This window comes from Sinocyclocheilus anshuiensis, unplaced genomic scaffold (assembly GCF_001515605.1).
Source record: "Sinocyclocheilus anshuiensis isolate Anshui unplaced genomic scaffold, SAMN03320099.WGS_v1.1 scaffold807, whole genome shotgun sequence".
NCBI classification, from domain to species: Eukaryota; Metazoa; Chordata; class Actinopteri; order Cypriniformes; family Cyprinidae; genus Sinocyclocheilus; species Sinocyclocheilus anshuiensis.
In genome coordinates this window covers 1,085,615-1,105,385 of record NW_015551077.1, presented here as the reverse complement: position 1 = coordinate 1,105,385, position 19,771 = coordinate 1,085,615, and the positions used below count along the sequence as shown (strand labels likewise).

Genomic DNA, 19,771 nt, shown 5'->3' with positions numbered 1-19,771 from the left:
TTTTGGACTTCTTAAAAAGAAAAAGAAAAAGATTATGTTAAATAACTTAATAAGGTATTTTCAAAATAATGATTAATTTAATGAAGCATTTTCCTCATTATGATATTAATTTGAATTCCGAAAGTAAAAACACGTTGAAGAGTTTTAAGTATTTTTCAGGCAAAAAACGAGCATGACGTCATTAACCCAAAAACTTTTTTTTTTTTTTTCATAGGTTCTTTCTCCATTATCGGCAAACCTCTTCCTTCATGCCATTGCAGAGAGCGGTACGGCAGCAATGGATCCTATACTGAATCCCAACCCTCTGGCATTAGCTCAGGTCAATTACTCCTGCTCTTTTCTCAAGAAACCTCTATTCTATAATGAAAATTAAATACATTTAATGTTAATATCACACTTTTCTCTCTAGGCTGTAGGAAATGTATCTGGCTGTGATATTTCCAGCACAAAGAAGATTGTTGACTGTGTGATGCAGCTGACAGAAGAGGATATACTGAAGATCGCTATGGTCTGTCCACATACTGGATTGTGTCATAGAATCTATGTGAACATTCAATTCAATCTGTGACAAATATATGCAAACAGTCCTCCTGTGTATTAAATGGTGTGTTTGCAAATGGTTGCCTTTTAATACAGGAGCATCCAATGGTTCGTTTTGGAGTGACGATGGATGGCCAGTTCATTCCCAAACCTGTAGTAGAGCTTCTTCAATCCCACGAGTTTAACAAAGTGCCTCTGATCACCGGAATCACTGATGATGAGTGGGGATATGTGATGCCTAACGTAAACACTTTTTCACTTTTAAAATCTGTAAAGATATAATATTTGTTTTTCCAAAAATGAGAACTTCAGTCAAAATTTTACAGCACATTCATATGTAGCAAATACTTTTCCATAGTTCTTTTCACCTCCAGGATGGACAGATGGGATGGACATGGAGCAGATCTCGCCTTTTTTGACCATGTTTAATCCTACTGTAAGACAGAATACTTTTATTTTCAATTTGACGTTTTTATTTGCATAAAAATATATTAAAGGTATGATATTTCTGTTCAGTTTTTCTCCCCTTTAGCTTCAAGATCAGTTAGTTGCTGAGCTTGTTTTGAATGAGTATCTGGGCACATCTCCTGACAGGACCAAAATCCGAGATGGTTTTCAAGAGATAATGGGGGACTTTATGTTCAACATCCCAGCTCGTAAACTGGCGAATTACCACAGAGGTGAGAATTTGTTCAATGGGCTGTAGAAGTATGACTGTTTATTTTGCAGAAGGCTGTTTCAGTGATACTCAAAAATAATTATCTTAATAGATGCTGGTGCGCCAGTATACGTGTATGAATTCCAGCATCCTCCCAGTATACTTCAAAAGAAAAGACCCAGTTTTGTTGGAAGTGACCATACAGATGAAATTGCATTTGTTTTTGGTTCTTGCTTTGCAGATGGACATATAAAGCTGAAAGGTACAACCCAAATAATATTAGGAAACAAAACAACAAAATACACAACCTAAAGGTGCGTTTTTCAGCGAAATTTTGCAGACAAAAAAGTCTATTGTCTATTATCAGTAGTGTAGTGATGTATGAAGCACAGCTCACATACAATTCACTTTCAAATCAAACAGCTTTCTGTTGATCACCTCAGCGAACTCGCATGACCAATTTGAACCTGTTGTGAAATCTGTATGGGGAAATATTTCACCCTTATAAAAAGTTTCCAATCGAGCAGATTTCTATTGAAATGACTCCATTTTGACTACAAACGACAGTAAGATGTAGAAAGAGGATGAAAGATTTCCCCACGCAGATTTCGCAGCGGGTTCAACGGGTTCGAGTCATGCGAATTCGCATCTTGTGACCGCATCTTAAGATCTCAAACTTTCATTGATATATTTAATCACAGCTGGATTTTATAGATAGTGGCAATCAATACAGTGTCTCTCTTAGGTTTTCTGTTTGACGTCTTTCTTCCTGCTTTAATTCAGAGGAACTCTCAGAAGAAGAGAATGAACTTTGTAGAACTGTCATGGCTTACTGGGGAAACTTTGCTCGCACTGGGTAAGTGATACTTACCATAAAGTCGATATTTTTGGGTGATAAAGTAAAAAATGTTAAGGTGATACAACTGCCCCGATAACATGAAGAAGAAAAAAGCCTCTGAGAAATTCTTAAAATGAAAATGTTAAGTATTTTGGCATGAACTTTGATGACTATTTCTTAGAAAATGGAATAAGCTGCGAATCAGCTTCGTTAAAACATAATAACCATTTGAAAACTTTTGTCTGCTTAATCAAATCATGTGGTGTGACCAACATGTAGGGGGAAAATAACATAAAACAGGAAGTGATATCATAGAGAGACCTTCTGCAGACCCTCATGACTGTGTGTCAAAATCAATAAGTCCCGTAAAATATCAGATCATTTGGCAATGCAGATTAATTCATGGCGTAAAATGTCATTTGGCGCGACTCTCTGAAAAAGTCATGACATTAATGAATTAATACCTTTTTCATAATATTTAATAACATTTTATTTAAAATATATTTCAAACTTAAGATCACTCACATGCATTCAGGTTTATCTGATTTTATTACTATATTGTTATTTATAACTAAAATAAATTGACTATTCTCTTTATTATTAGTGTTTTTATTACCTTAAATTATATGTATGTCTGCACTATGTTTGTACTGGAAGCTCCTGACACCAAGACATTCCTGACACACACATTCTTGTGTGTGTAAACACACTTGGCAATAAGGCTCTTTCTGATTCTGATTCTGATTCTGATTCTGATGGTTACACCACATGACATTTTTAGTGCCATTTAGTTGAAAATTTTCTTGAAAATGTTGTAAAAGTTTTCCAAACCAAGTTAATTCAGGTTGTAAAATGTTGTATGATGCGACTCTCCAAAAACACTGACATTTATCAATGAATAATTTATATAATTTTCGCATAATATTAAATCTAATTTTATTTAAAAACATTAAATTATATTTAAATATATTTATATATTTAAAACTTTAAAACAAGATCACTCATGTATTTTGGTGTAAGAAAAATTACTTTTTACTTGATAGTTACACCATATGACATATTTGAATCATTTAATCGAAAACTTCTTTGAAAATGGTATAAAAGTTTTCCAAACCAAATAACGTCTCGGGTTACACATGTAACCATGGTTCCCCAAGAGGGAACGAGACACTGTGTCTTCTAGTGGACACTATGAGAAATGGAATACCCACTATGCCATGCCTCGGTGCGTGCATGACCACCTGGTGAGAGAGCACCAAAAAATAGCAGTAAACGTGCACCGATTTAAAAGGGGCACGCTAACAACGCCTGGAGTTAAAATAACTTGGGTTTAGCGCTTCCTGTCAATCACCTCTCTGAAGTCTCCCCTCCTCTTCTTAGCATCACGCTTCCTCTGTGCTCGACTCCGGGAAGGGGGAGGAGCACGAGTGGCAACACTAATGTTCTGGTCCTGTCTCCGATCCTCGGATTGTGAGGATTGTCAGAGGCTTCAGGAGAAGATCTGGTTCAGTGGGAAATGTATCTCCTGAAAGCCGCTGATTACGTTGTCGCCTCCCTAAACTTCTCGACCACTGCCTCAACAGATGTGCCGAAAAGCCCAGAAGGTGAAATCAGAGTATCAAGAAGAAAGTTTTTCTTTTTCTTCCCAATGCAGTTTGCTTAGTGGCATGGAGAGCTAAATCCAAATAAATTCAGACATAAGGTGATCTGAAGCGGACTGGATGGCAGGACAGGAGCCTTCAACAAAGATGACTCGCCCTGGGAGAGATAATAGCTTAATCTGCATGTTGGAAAAGATGCAGCTGAACTGAATAGGGTTTCGCCCACAATCTCTCAAGCTCAGCATGGATGATTATGCCTCTTTGCAGCATGTGCCATAACCTCCAACATTTGTGGAGCGGAGCTTCCTCATCGAGAATTTAGCACAACGACTGCATTTAGTGCTCTCAAACCCTGAACACGCATGCTCCTCACCGAGACACGTAACGCAAAGGTCATGTGTATCCTCAGGTGTCAGAAATCTCAGACACGGAGGCACACATTTCCTAAAACGCTCACTTGACTTCTTGCTTCCATAGTGCTTCACACACGCTGAACAAACAAACGGCTCCTGAAGACAAAAAAGCTGATGACGTGCATTACAGGCGCACTCTTATACCTCTGGGCACCCAGCTAATGATGTCACAGGCTGCGTGGTCCAATGAATTTGGAAGTGTTTTCACACATACAGTACTTCAGACACCGGTCATGCTGATGGCATCCCCAAAGTGTCTCCTAGGGGACGCAGTGTGGAGTTCCCAATTGAAGGGAAAAATGTAAAAATGTCATGTGGTGCGAATCTCCAAATATGTCCTGACATTTATAAATTAATAATTTACATTTTTATCATTTTTATTTTCATTTAGTCATTCAACTGAATTTTTTCTTGAAAATGGTATCAAAAATTTTCCAAACCATATGAACCCAACATGAATACAAAGAGTACATTTCTAAGAATTTGGCACATGCATTTCAAACTAGATTTTTAAAAACATCTTTCCTGGCGGCAGGTCTCCGAATGGTCCGGGCCTCACAGAGTGGCCTGAATTTGGAGCTGAGGCTGAGTATCTCAGCATTGGGCTGGAACAGAAAGCTGGGAAAGACCTGAAGGGAAAACACTTCACTTTCATGACTGAAACCCTTCCGCAGATAATAAAAGAGTGGAAGGAAGGCAAGTTATCAATTTCAGAATTGGTGTAAAATTAAAAGTGTTTAATACTGTTTTTTTAGTTGCTAAATGTAAGTTAAATTGGATCTTTATGTTATATTATTGGCCTATTTGACAGGACCTGTAGTGCAAACAAAATTAGGATCTCTGAGAGGTGCCTTCCTGACTGTGAAGGGCAAGGACACAATCGTCAACAGCTATTTAGGTGTACCGTTTGCCAAGCCCCCTGTGGGCCCCCTGAGACTGGTTCGGCCCCAGCCTGCAGAGAAATGGGACGGAGTGAGAGATGCGACCAAACAGCCACCCATGTAAGATGCCACACAACCGCATTTCAATTCAAACATGTTTAGTTAGACATTTGCATGATCTAATGCCACTGTGATTTCTTTAGGTGCATCCAGGACAGGCAAAGTAGTGTCATTGAACTTGAGTTTCTCGCTATGGATGTGGAGATTCCCGAGGTCTCAGAGTACTGCTTGTATCTCAACATCTACACTCCAGTCAAACCTGGTGAAGATGCCAAGCTACCAGTAGGTTCATCAGCAAACATCTATGAATGTGCTCATAAAAACTGTGTGGAGAATGTTTCCTTGTGTTTTCTAGGTGATGGTTTGGATTCATGGTGGAGGACTTTCTCTTGGTTCAGCTTCAGTGTACGATGGCTCTGTTCTGTCGGCGTATCATGATGTGGTTGTGGTGCTGATTCAGTACAGATTGGGTCTGCTGGGATTCTTTAGGTAGGTGCCACAAATTATTTCACAGCTGCGTTTACCCTTGATCATAGCATTTTAATGAAGCGGAAAGATTACTGTTGATAATAATCAATAATTCAATTTGTGTTTGGTTCAGTTCTTGACCAGTTTTTTTGTAAAGAAACAACCTTTTTCTCATTATGTATTCGTAATTGAAATCTAATTAAATTCTGTAATCGATATATAGAATATTTATCCTACATTAATACATCAATACAAAGTTAATTAGTTAACTTCTAATCTCCCAGTTTCACAAACAAGGCTTAAGCCTAGTCCCAGACTAAAATGTCTGTAAGATAAGTCTGAGCTGTTTCAACTGAAAGAAACTTGCACGGATTGATCTTAAAATATGTCAGTGCCCTTGTTTTGTCTCAAGATGCACACCAGTCAATTTTTTTTTAAGTAAATCCTTTTTTCTGTATTTAATTACAGATTCAGATTAAAGATTCCTTTTCTTTTTGTAGCACGGGAGATGAACATGCGCCAGGAAACTATGGTCTTCTGGATCAGGTTGCTGCTCTTCAGTGGGTTCAGGAGAACATCTACAGCTTCGGTGGAGATCCTGGATCCGTGACCATCTTTGGAGAGTCTGCCGGAGGAATAAGCGTATCCACGCTGGTATGGGTCTTTATTTATAGCATAGTACTGTAGAAACCATTACTCAGCCTTCATTACTGTAAAATATTTGTTTTGAGTGATCGAGTCACTTTCGGTGTCATTGTGTCTTCAAGATTCTTTCCCCATTGGCTTCTGGTCTGTTTCATCGTGCCATTGCAGAGAGCGGGACGGCCTTTTGGGATGGTCTAGTGATGGGTAATCCTTTACTGAGGGCTCAGGTATCATTTCATATTCTTCTTATATTTTCATCTTTTTAGTTGTATTAAATGCAGCTATTATTAAACAAGTTCTCATGTTGATTTCATGGCATTTCAGAACGCAGCCAAATTATGCAACTGCGACAGCAGCAGCTCATCGAAGATCGTCGACTGCATCATGCGCTGGTCTGAGGAGGAAGTTCTGGAATGTTCCAATCAGGTGTGACATTTAAAATCATAATACATGTAAAGCAGCAAGATCCCTGAAGTACATTTTAGCACAAGTACTTATCAGAGAAATAATAAACGATGTGTGATACTTTATATTACGAGCGTTTATTTGACTCTTTATGATGAATCACTTGTTGTATTCCTCATTTGGATAAAAGCGTCTCCTAAATGAAAAAAAAAAATGTTATATACTTCAAAATAAGTATGAACTGATTTAAATGAATGTTAATTACAATTAAATGATAATATATTATAATTTAATTTTTTATTAAATGCAATCATTTGAACTTAAAAGTGCTTTTTGATCCACTTAAGTGGGACTTAAATACATCTTTGTTTAATTTCATAATTACTTCTGTTGTCTTTAAAATATGTATAAAGTGTACTGCCGAATATTTCAACAAACATTTGAAATATACTTTAATGTAATTTTAATGAAACTTGTATGTCATTTTTTTTTTAATATATTTGTAATTACATTGTAATGAATTAATTTGTAATGAAGCTGCAGTTTTGTAATATATATAAAATATACTTAATAATAAAGTTAAAATAATAAAGTACTTTACATATGGTTTAGTTTATGTTAGTCAACACACCAAAATAAGTGTTGTGCTTTAAAAGATGATTAAAACAGTAATTTAAAATATATTTTAAAGTAAAACTTTTAATTTGACATTATTACAAAGTGCATGTTTTAAAAGTGTACTTAAAGGGACCCAAAAAAGGATCATTCTGTCATTATTTACTAAGTTGTGCCAAACTTTAACCCACAAAAGAAGATATTTAGAAGAATGTTGGTAACCAAACAGTTAACGGTAGCCATTGACTTCTATATTATTATTATTTTTATTTTTTTCCATACTATGGAAGTCAATGGCTACCGTCAACTGGATACCAACATTTTTAGTGCGCTTGCGCATGCCTCAAAAGAGGGCTTACAATGACTTGCAAAGATACATAACAGCTACAAGTGTATGCACTACTTGCTTTATGCAAGCACTATACATGATTTATCCTATTATACTTTATCGACATGAATTGATAGGTGAAACAACAAACAGCCACCCACAAATAGTCTATAAACAAAGCATCAGGCTGTCTTTGAGTTCACATGAACAACGGTTAAAGTTACTCGTCGTCAGGCTACAGAAGAATACCATAATTCCTCCGTTCAATTAGGCCTCAAACATCGAGAGTCACGCAGACCTATAACAACCCAGCCACAACACATAATTGCGAATAACATGCTTTACCTTAACACAGAATCGACCACAGAGTTGACAAGAATGACAAGAATAGCATGTATAGTTATCCTTATTGAAGTGAATTAAGTTTAAATCGCCGTCATGCATGAATGAATGATATTTTTGCAATTTTACACATAATAATCCACGATGATCACATTACACAAAACTGAAATTGCACGTCAAAATAACACATTGTCAGTATTTTTTGAGACCCCCCAAAATTTCACAAATCCCGTTTTCAGGGGAGCCCATGTCTTATTAAGAGACATGGGCTCCTAGCTCCCCCGTAGTTCGCACCCTGGATAAGAGTTTATTTCATGTGATTGATATGAGCAGCTGTTAACTGTGAGGATTGTTTCCACTGTGTTTTCAGTTTGCGATGATGCACTTCAGTCTTGCTGTGGATTCTTATTTCCTTCCCAAAAGAAGCAAGAGTTCAGTAAAGTTCCTCTCATTACTGGAATTACCAATGATGAGTATGGCTTTTTACTGCCCTCAGTGAGTAAAATTTATTATAATATTTAATATCACACTCCAAACAGCTATTGTCTGAATAAAGCCAGCGACAGAAAATGCATTAGTATCCACAAAAGTGGACAGTGATATTTTTTGTATGCAGGTGTATTGTATTTAGCTTACTTCATGTTTGACTTTTGGAGAGAGAGAAAAAAAAGTGTAATTTAAAGGCTGAAATGATTTTAAATGATTTCAAAATATATGTTTTTATTGAAAACTTTTACTCCACTAAATTGAAGGCTTAAGTTCAATTGAAAAGATGTCAGTTGGAATAATTCCAAGAAAAAGTTTTCAATTATTTCAATAAATTAATCAAATAAAATCTTGATATTTAAAATGATTCTTGAACTGCCTGACGCTGAATCGAAACCATATGAAGTCAACAGGCATATAAAGATCTCAGACACATTTACGGCATAATCACATATTTGGTTTTATATTTTGATGCTAAAGTTGGATGTTATGTCTCCACAGTATTTTGCGGGTAAAGGATGGATTGATGGAGTGGATAAAGACCAAGCCATAAAAGACTTGACCCTTACGTATCCTGATGTAAGTCACAACTCAACACAATGCACATTTACATTATCTTTATTATTTTACCCTTTAAATGAGAAGCACACTGGATTTCTTTCTTCTGTAGCTTATGTTTGCTTTTCTTTGAATGTAATTAGCCCAGGGATCGGTGGATCGTTGATCAGGTGGCGAACGAGTACCTGGGCGACACAAGCGACCCCATTCAAATCCGAGACATTTATCGAGAGATGATGGGGGACGTTATGTTTAACATCCCTACCCTCCAACTGGCAAAATACCACAGAGGTGAGAAGCAGGGAATTATTCATCTATTCATATTGGACTATTGCAGCTGTATGTATGGAGAAAAAGGATTTCATAATACTTAAGAAACAAAGAATTTTAAATTCTGATTATATTAAGTAGTTTATTAAATTTACATTTTAACATAAAAGTATATATACACTACAGGTCAAACGTTTGGAATAACTACAAAAATTATCTTATGCTCACCAAGGCAAAATTCAGTAATAACAGTAATAATGTGAAATACTATTACAATTTGAAAGGAACTGTTTTCTATTGTAATATATTTAAAAATGTAATTTATTCCTGTGATCAAAGCTTTCAGCATCATTACTCATCATTACTTCAGAAATCATTTTAATATGATGATTTGGTGCTCAAGAAGCATTTATTATTATTATTATTATTATTATCAACGCTGAAAACAGTTGTGCCACTTCGTAATTTTGTAGAATCTGGGAAGCAAGAGTTAAAATAAATAAATAATAATTTCATTCAGAATTAAATCGACAAAAAGTGACAGTAAAAATATTTCTAAAAAATATTTCTATTTCAAATAAATGCTGTTCTTCTCAACTTTCATCAAAAATCCTGTAAATGTATCACGATTTCCACTAAAATATTAAAGGGTTAGTTCATGTAATAATCACTTTAATCTAGCTTGCGCTCACTGTTGTAAACGGAAGCAGCTCCAGGCGGATGACATATGAGGTCGGCTTTGCGCATGCACTGCTCAGAAGTGACGCACGCAGAAGCGCAGGGGATCAAAACAAAACAACGGTCACGAATTAGAAGTACAAAACGAGGATTTGCAAAGAAGAATGTCGGAGGATTTCGATATAAGCCAAGAGGAGACTGGTTTTCCTTTGCTAAAGTAAGGACACTTTGCTTCCTTTGCTCCTGTAAACAAACGTTGGTTTTCACGAGACTCACCGGCGCATGCGCAACGCTGACCTCATACGTCATCCGCCCGGAGCTGCTTCCAGTGTACAACAGTGAGCGCAAGCTACATTAAAGTGATTATTACAGTTTGAATATGGATATTTTACAAAAACGCATCGATTCGCTATACAGGAGGCCTTTGTTCACCCCCCAGAGCCATGTGAGACACTTTTTATTATGGATGTATGCGCTTTATTTCACTTCTTTTGGACTGATGCATGCAACACCCGCTGACTGCCATTAAACAGCTTGGAAGATCAAAGTCAATTTTTAATATAACTCCGATTGGATTCATCTGAAAGAAGAAAGTCATATACACCTAGGATGACTTGAGGGTGAGTAAATAATGGTCTAATTTTCATTTTGGGTGAACTATCCCTTTAAGCAGCAAAAACTGTTTTCAGCATTGATAATAAGAATAATAATTGAGGACCAATAATAATAATAATGGCGATAATAATTCAACGTAATCAGCATATTGAATGATTTCTGAAGGATCATGTGATACTGAAGACTGGAGTAATGATGCTTGAAAATTCAGCTTTGCGTAAAAAGAATAAATTACATTTTTACAACATATTTAAAAACATGGAAAACATTCAAAATATATCATTGCTGAATTATGGAAAATATTATATAGTAATATTAAATGTATATATTAAAATTAAATATTTCAGTTATATGTAAATTACATTTTAATAACAATACATTATTTACATTTTAAATATACCGTAATTTAAAATCTGGTTAAGCCTTCATGTTAATTATTTCAAAATGCAGCCAAGTAATGAAAAAAATAAAAAAATAAAACCCGATTGTGCATTATGTTTACATGATCTTTTAGCTCCTCAAAATCAGTGAAATACTCTTGGAGTTAAAGGCATAGTTCACCCAAAAATGAAAATGGTCATCATTTACTCACTCTCATGTGACAACAGTTGACGGTAGCCATTGACTTCCACAGTATTTTTCCCAGATTTGGAACAATTGAGTGCGAGTAAATGATGACAGGATTTTCATTCTTGGCTGGACTATCCCTTTAAATCATTTTCACTTGTTTAAAATGTCTGTAAACTCAAGGTTCATTGTTGTGATTGTAGCCTCAGGAGCGCCGGTTTACCTGTACGAGTTCCAGCATCCTCCCAGTATGATCCAGAAGAACAGGCCCAGCTTTGTTGGTGTCGACCATGCAGATGAACCATTCTTTATCCAGGGCACCTGCTTCGCTAAAGCCCACCTCAAAGCAACCGGTAAGACTCATCATTACAATACATCCTTACTGACACTAAACATTTCCGAAAGCGTCTTAAATAACCGATGATTCAATCCTCTTAGCTCCTTTCACAAAGGAAGAGGAAGAGCTGTGCAGGACTGTGATGGCCTACTGGGGGAACTTTGCACACACCGGGTAAAATATCACTCCTCTTGTGTGTGTAGAAGAACAAAGTATATTGTTTCTGCACTCTAATACAGCTATTTTTGGATCGGCAGGTCTCCAAATGGTCTGGGCCTGACACACTGGCCTGAATACGAGGATGAGGCTGAGTATCTCGGCATTGGACTGGAACAGAAAGCTGGGAAGAACCTGCAGGGGAAACACTATGCATTCATGACCAAGACACTCCCAGATCTCATACGTCAAAGCCGAGAGAAAAGAGAGCGCTCAGAACTGCAATCAGATCAGATATTAACACAAAGCACTTGAATATATGGATGACACAAAAAATTAACTGTGATTCAATGTAAGAATTTAATTAATTAACCTGAGAAAATCATGAGTATTGAGTTTATTTTGGTGTTAAAGTTCGAATTTGATAGAAAATTTATTATTTGATCATATGACAAATAAATGTCCAAGCAACTAATGCTTCATAGCAAATGAGCTCAAGGGGAAATGTATATAAATAATTAAAATGATAATTAATTACAATAATTTATATCAGCTGCCAGTATAATTATAGCAGAATTAATATTACCATCAACTAATCTGTTCACCCAGCGAACCTGCAGGGGGTCATTGAGCCAATGGTGCCTTAAACTTTCGGAGGGAAAGTTTACGACTCTTTTGTCTTCTAGCATGGTGTTTTGCATATGTAACTGGATTGGGTGTTGGTGCAAAACTATTAAAGATTCTTATAACACGGATATGTTGCATAGGTATCAACATATAATATGCACTCTCATTTAGATCATCAAAGTACGAATTCAGAGATACCAAACATGGTATAGGTGAGGCTACATTACCTAGTGTTTCTATCATGAGCATGCACAATACAATATACACTACAACAATACAAAAGACACTATACAAGAACAGTAATAATACACACACACAATGTCCTGGAGATATGCATGTCATTCATAGAAGGTTTTCTATAAGAGAATGGGGAAGAGTCCTGTTTTATGGGCATTATGTGTCTTTCCTATGTGGAAATGGAGTGAGTTCCATTCCTTTGAGCAATAAAACCAGTCATCAGATGATTTGTCATTGCTTGTCATGGTAACCAGAGGCCTGTTCTGCTTCAGGGGTTGTCCACAGAACTCTAACACATAGTTTGGTTTTCAGTGATGGGGTTTGCTGGATTATTCATTAAATATAATGAATTATATTCCTCCATTTTATTGAGAACAAACGAAGGCTAAAGCTGCAAACCTCCCTGAATTTGAATGCAACGGGGTGCATACTAGTCATGAATTTGCGCTTTGAGATTTTCTAACAGGCAAACTTACATGGACGACAATAATTCAACTATTGACAATATTATGATTGAGGAATTGACAAATAAATACTTAAAAATACTTTTTTTTTCAAATAGCAGATTAACATCAAATGTACACATAAAAAAAACTTTGACAACTTGTGTTTTACTTTAAATATAATTACAAAATAAGGAAATTAAAAAACAACACAAATGTATAAATTACAGTTTTAGGCACAGTGCTTTGCTAAATTTTCATTGTAGATAAATGATGGAGAGAAACTCAGACTTGAAGCATCTGTGAATCAATGAATCGGGACCCTGATCAAGATGTAGATGAGTTTCTTCATCAGAACAGATTTGGAGAAATGTAGCATTACATCACTTGCTCACCAGTGGATCCTCTGCAGTGAATGGGTGCCGTCAGAATGAGAGTCCAAACAGCTGATAAAAACATCACAATAATCCACATGACTCCAGTCTAACAGTTAACATCTATAAGAAACAAATCCATCATTAATGTTTTTTTTTTTTTAAACCATTGCTTCCAGCTAAAATACGAGTCCATAATCCATAATATTGCTTTCTCCAGTGGAAAAAGTTGTCTCATCTGAATGAGTGGATAAAAAAAAAATGTCTTGATGGATTTGTTTCTTACAAACATGCAGCTTTTGGCTTCACAAGATGTTAAGTGTTGGACTAAAGTGGTGTGGATTATTGTGATGTTTTTATCAGCTGTTTGGACTCTCATTCTGACGGCACCCATTCACTGCAGAGCATCCACTGGTGAGCAAGTGATGAAATGCTACATTTCTACAAATCTCTTCCCATGAAGAAACTCATCTACATCTTAAGATAACCAGAGGGTGAGTATATTTTCATTTTTGGGTGAACTATTCCTTTAAGATGGAGGCAAATTACAGACTTGAGTCAACATGAATTGAATTAGAACACTGAACAAGAAAAACAGGGACAGAACTTGATGTGATTCATTGGGAACTGAAATAAAAAATTAAAGAACAGAGTTAATTGTCAGTTTTGGCATACATTTCCACAAATGCTTTAAAATATGATTCAAATAGGAGTCAATGTAAACCGCTGAAATTACATCTTATTTGGAATAAAATCAGTAGTTGTAGGATATCAGTCCACGTAAGCGGCCAATTCTATGAGAATATTACACTTAAAACAATTGCCACTCAACTCAGAGGTTGTAAACACAGGCGATATACTTAAATTAGTTAATCGATCATATATACAATCATCCCTAAAACAAAGCTGAAATATACTGATAAATGTTTAAATATTTTCAATGCATTTACATACGTATATATTCACTTTACATTATACTGATTTTTTTTTTTTTCCATTTTCAAATGTTAGTAATACTGCAGTCAAATACAAAAGTATAGCCGGAGGAAATCTGCCTCCGATAAACGTCTACACTGCGTAGGGAAGAGCACTTGGAAGAGAGCTGCACAGCGAGATGAACAGAATCCCTATCATGTGGAAATGAGACTGTCGTCGTGGCCGTAAATTTGGTGGCTAACCAATTAACTATTCACTTGCAATTTTAACAGTATGGTAGATATAAATTAAAGGAATAGTTCACCTAACCATGAAAATTAGCTCACTCACCCTCAGGCCATCTAAGTTAGAGATGAGTTCGTTTCTTCATCAGAACAGATTTGGATATTATGAATATATTATGAAGTGAAAAGCTGCATGTTTGTTATAAACAAATCTATCAAGATGATTCAAATTTAAACCAGTTTGGACTCTTCATTCTGACGGCACCCATTCACTGCAGAGGATCCATTGGTGAGCAAGTGATGCAATGCTACATTTCTCCGAATCTGATGAAGAAACAAACTCATCTACATCTTGAATGGCCTGAGGATGAGGACATTTTCAGCAAATTTTGATGTTTGGGTGAACTATTCCTTTAAATAAGAAAATTTGGCTTTTTTAGTGTTATGGTACTTATTAATGGACGCATTATGGGGTGATAAAATTGACATTTGCAGCAACAAAGCAGCTGGAAGTCATTCGTTTTCAGTGAGTGTTGGCAGAAAAAAATGGAAGCATTTTCAAATATGGTGTGGACTTTTTACAAATAAAGATAAAAAAAGAAATAACTGAATAAAATCAATTAAAAGCAACTACAGATGTTGCCACATCAAGGACAAATTTCTAAAGCACAAAACCACAGGATTTGAGAGTTTGAAGTATCTCGGTAAGGTATCAGAGGCACGCTCAGCTGAGTTTATGGGCAAATTTTCACATTGTCGTCATCTTCGTCGCCATTTCCAGGTTACAAAAATAAATTAATTAAAAAGCTGATAAGAAAGGCCTAATATAATACAAATGTATGGGCATGTGGCTTAAATACACCTGTGCGGATGCGAGCAGGAGTGCTGTGTGTGTGTGTGTGTGTGTGTGTCAGCAGGGAGGTCCCTGACGGTGCAGAGCGTAATACTAGAGTATGTGCCTGATGAGAACGCTAGTGTGAGGTTTGCTATCAGGATGTCCATGACTGCATGTTGCGGAGCATGGCCTCGAAGCGCTCCATGCTGGGGGCCTGAGCGTGGGACAGCTGGTCGGTCAGCCGACTGTACAGACTGAAGGACTTGAGCTCCAGCCAAATGAAGCCAAAGCGGTCGTCATCGAACAGGATGAACAGACCCGGTGTGCGCTCTGGACTCGTAAAGCCGTGGCCAGCGATCAGGCCTGTTCCATAAAAACTGAAAAGCATAAAGGAAAAAACATATTATAATTAAAGCAAACACAAAAAAATATATATATACACACACACACACTTTAAAATTTAAATTTAAGTTAATTTTGAATTTCTTATATGTACTTTATATTAGTTTTAATACAAAAAATTAAAAGTTAGAATAATAAACAATACGTATACACACACACATATATTTAAATAAAAAATATAAATTAAAATTTAAGTTAACAATGAATTTATCATGTTTTTATATAATATATAGAAATGAATATAAAATGAATTCATTTTCATGTCTACTTTATATAAGTTTTATATATATATATGAGATCATTTAAGGCAGTTACAAGAAACTTATTTAATTTTTTTTACATTTATTTTAATTAGGGATGCACTGATACCGATACTGGTATCGGTATCGGGCCGATACTGAGCTCTTGTACTCGTACTCGTACTCGTTAAAATTCCCCGATACCAAACGCCGATAGCACACGGCATGTGATAAGTGCCATATTCAGACAAAGAAACACCGACAACAGACAGCAGAATGGAGTTATTAGAGATTAAGGATGTATACGAAGTATATGTATGCAATGAATATAATGTTAAACATTCAGTATTGACTGTATAGCTGATGTGCGCGAGCTGGTAAACAAACTGAGCGCGCATGAGTGGATTGAGCGCGCGGCGGCGCAGATGCGCGAGCTTGTCGTGTGTGTGTGTGTGTGTGTCAGACATGAGCTCACACTGGTGTGTGTGTGTGTGTGTGTCAGCAGGGAGGTCCCTGACGGTGCAGAGCGTAATACCAGAGGATGTGCCTGATGAGAAAGCTAGTGTGAGGTTTGCTCTCAGGATGTCCATGACTGCATGTTGCGGAGCATAGCCTCGAAGCGCTCCAGGGTGGGGGCCTGAGCGTGGGACAGCTGGTCGGTCAGCCGACTGTACAGACTGAAGGACTTGAGCTCCAGCCAAATGAAGCCAAAGCGGTCGTCATCGAACAGGATGAACAGACCCGGTGTGCGCTCTGGACTCGTAAAGCCGTGGCCAGCGATCAGGCCTGTTCCATAAAAACTGAAAAGCATAAAGGAAAAAACATATTATAATTAAAGAAATGCATTTTTTTAATCTATTTAAATAATAAAAATGTATATAATATGTTATTACATTTTAAATAATTTTTAAGTGTGAAGGTGTCTGAATACATTTTGGTTTGACTGTATCTATTTGATAAATGAAGTTAACCAACTAACATTATACATACTCTTTTGGTTTCTGTACCCAATATTTAAAAAATTTACAAATGCAATAAAAATATTGGTATCGGTACTCGGTATCGGCAAGTACCAAAAATAAAAGTATCGGTATCGGGCGAGTACTGGAAAAAGTGGTATTCGTGCATCCCTAATTTTAATATATTATACATTTAATTCTATTATAAGTTAAATATAATTCATATACATTTAATATTTTAAAGCGTTAATTTAAAAAATGTCTATTTTATATAATTGTATACATAATACGACGTAATATAATGAATTATTTTTTAATATGCATTTAATATTACATTTGTTACATTTTAAAACATTTTCTTGTCTACTTTATATCATTTTTATATAGTACAATATAATAATTATTCATTCATTTAAAATTATGACATTTATTTTAAGTATATCATTCATTTAAGTGATTATTTCTGTATAAAAATATATAAATACATAATTGTCATATATGATATTTAAGATATTATAGAGACAAAAAAAAAGTATTTATTTTAACAAATTAAATTTGGTAATTGATTTAAATTAATTCACTTAAGCCTATTTTATAAAATATTATTAATTATTATTAAGGTATTAACAATATAATAAAATGAACAAAGGTAATAAAAATATAAATACTGTTAAAATAAAAGTTGAAATGAACTTGGATTCATATACTGACGTATGGCTGATTTTATAAGCATTATATAATGTGTACAGTACAGTAATAAGATGTACAGTACAGTAGTAGACTCACCACATCTTGCAGGTGCGAGGATACACTTCATTACGGGCCATGACTCCCAGAGGCAGCACAAACGGTTGTGGTTCAGGTGCGGCGCTGCAGGCAGCAGCTCCTGGCTCCACACCCTCCGCTCCAGCAGGGGGAGCCGAATGCAAACCCTCCGCCCCCTGAGGGGGGGCCACCTCTGCAACTTCTGATGGGGCGTCCCGGGCCTGTAAACCCCTCTGGGCCTCCTCATGCACCTCCAGCACCAGGCGAGAGAGCTCTTCCATGCTCCGCTGGTGCTCCAGGTCCGGCAGATGCACCGGGCAGTTCAGGTCGATTTCTAATGTCAGCTGACCTGCTGGGACATTGGGGTCACCCTAACAAACAAAAAAAAAACACGTGAGCTGATGAATATGCTAAATCACACATAATATAAGTGTTGTGAACCTTTATCTTCAAATAAATTAACATTTTTAGATTTGGATACTTTTTTTGAAAATGTGTTCTTTTTTAATTTAGGACGTTTTATTCTACTCGTATTATTCTGTCAAGAGACAATACGGAAATGTATCAATGAAAAATGAAAAAAAAAAAACATGTACCAAGTACCAAGTTTCCACTGCAAATACATTGCTGGCATTTTGTTATAATTATTATTAATTAATTAATTTATAAATTGTTTATTTGTGTTTAACTGTGCCTCGAATAGTAAAGGTTTGATCGGTTTCATATGTTCCCTACCAGTCTATATTTTTGGATATCAGACTCACGGTAAGTTTGGTGGCTTTGGCCTTGGAGTCGTGGAAGCTCAGCATGATGATCTCCAGGCCGTGACTGCCGTACGTCCCTTTGAAGAGGCCCGGCTGCAGGAGGTCTGAAGGGAGGCACGGGGGCAGATAAATCCGCCGGTACGTCAGGCAATTACTGAAACCAGGAAACACACATTTAAAACATCTGCCATCCGACCGAAAAACTGAACTGAGGAAATAAAACTGTTAGTACATTCTGGGTGAGAACAGGCGATGAAGTCACGAAGACTTACTCGTATTGGCTGGTGTAAATGAACTTCATGAGGATCAACTCCTGCATGTGCTCGTGGAAAATGTCCTCCAATGTTCTTCCCCATTCCTCCTCCAGCCACGTTCTGAACTCCTGCACAAGCACATGGGGCTCAATGTACATCCATCCATGCAGAAGAGCTATGGTATACCTCAAAATCTGTCCGTGCAATACCAGTTTTCTACCTCTTGCCTTCCTCCAGGCATTCGATGGTGATCCGTCTGGTTGCATTTGGTGGAAAATTCATCTTTCTTCACAGTCTGGAAAGAAAAAGGTCAATATCTTATGGAATATAATGGCAAAATTGGGCCTTTATGGTAAAAATATGGTACATTTACCTGAATGTCTCCTTTATGAGGGCCCTTGTGTCCGTACATACATTCTATGGTGGCTTTGTTTTTCTCCCACATATGTATGCGGAAGAGTGGCCGTCTACGCATGGGGTCCTCCACGCGGGGATCATGGGGCGGTAAATACATCCAGCCTATGATGAACAGCCCGTCAACCTAAATCAATCACCAAAGCAAGGAAGAGTTGAAATATGGAACACTTGTAATTTAATGTGTGTCTTATATACACTGTATCAAAATTGTATTTGATTCTGAGTTTATATATATATAGTTTTATATTTGACAAGCCATTGGGTGAATACCAGTTTGCATATAATTCCCAAAAAAATGTAAGTATAAACTGTAGGATAATACATTTAGCTAGATGCTAACATTAGCATCATGTGTGCAACAGTCTCTTGTAAAAACAACTATACTTTAGCATACTTTGCATACAATGTATTAGCTTGAATAAAAATGAAATGTAATTTCAATAATAAGCTAATAAGCTGAGTAATACATTTTAGAGTATTACTGACCAACCAATTACACATTTGTCATGATTAAACTGAAATTTTAAACAATTAAAATGTATTGAATGTGATATCGAATAACATACTACTGTTGCAGTAAATTATCAAGTTAAATTATCAGTAAATTATCAGGTGTCAAAACATCAACTTTTTAAAGAATGACAAAAGATTATTAAAACATGTTTTAAAATGTACTTTAAAGTAAATCTTGTAATTTGACATTACAAAACTCACTTTTTAAAACCGTACTGTTTTAAAAACACAGCAATGAAAGTGCACGCTCTTCAAGTTCACTTAGATGACTTTTTATTTTATTAATCTTATGTTATCTACAACCCCCCCCCCCCCCCCCGC

General features: G+C 36.3%; 1 protein-coding gene, 1 long non-coding RNA gene and 1 pseudogene across 4 annotated transcripts in view; 1 reads left to right on the top strand and 2 right to left on the bottom strand.

Moving 5' to 3' along the window:
* Nucleotides 1–219: 219 nt before the first annotated feature.
* Nucleotides 220–12,170, top strand: LOC107662466 (fatty acyl-CoA hydrolase precursor, medium chain-like; annotated as a pseudogene).
* A 1,525-nt stretch (nucleotides 12,171–13,695) lies between these two features.
* On the bottom strand, nucleotides 13,696–14,442 carry LOC107662482 (uncharacterized). Its single transcript, XR_001631218.1, has 2 exons — nucleotides 14,409–14,442; nucleotides 13,696–14,334 (listed from the first exon to the last, which is right to left on the bottom strand). It is a non-coding gene; the product is annotated as an uncharacterized LOC107662482 (long non-coding RNA).
* Nucleotides 14,443–14,665: 223 nt separating this feature from the next.
* LOC107662464 (F-box only protein 31-like) overlaps nucleotides 14,666–19,771 on the bottom strand; it is a 13,294-nt gene continuing 8,188 nt past the window's right edge. For 2 of the 3 annotated variants that reach the window (XM_016452503.1, XM_016452504.1), the window contains 6 exons: nucleotides 18,894–19,061; nucleotides 18,741–18,815; nucleotides 18,539–18,648; nucleotides 18,267–18,420; nucleotides 17,524–17,873; nucleotides 16,263–16,578 (listed from right to left, as the gene is read on the bottom strand). In XM_016452503.1, coding sequence (XP_016307989.1) covers nucleotides 16,356–16,578; nucleotides 17,524–17,873; nucleotides 18,267–18,420; nucleotides 18,539–18,648; nucleotides 18,741–18,815; nucleotides 18,894–19,061 — 1,080 coding nt within the window. In that variant the 3' untranslated portion in view covers nucleotides 16,263–16,355. Of the gene's footprint in view, nucleotides 15,515–16,262; nucleotides 16,579–17,523; nucleotides 17,874–18,266; nucleotides 18,421–18,538; nucleotides 18,649–18,740; nucleotides 18,816–18,893; nucleotides 19,062–19,771 lie in introns of those variants that run through there. The other variant, XM_016452505.1, reaches the window with a different exon arrangement.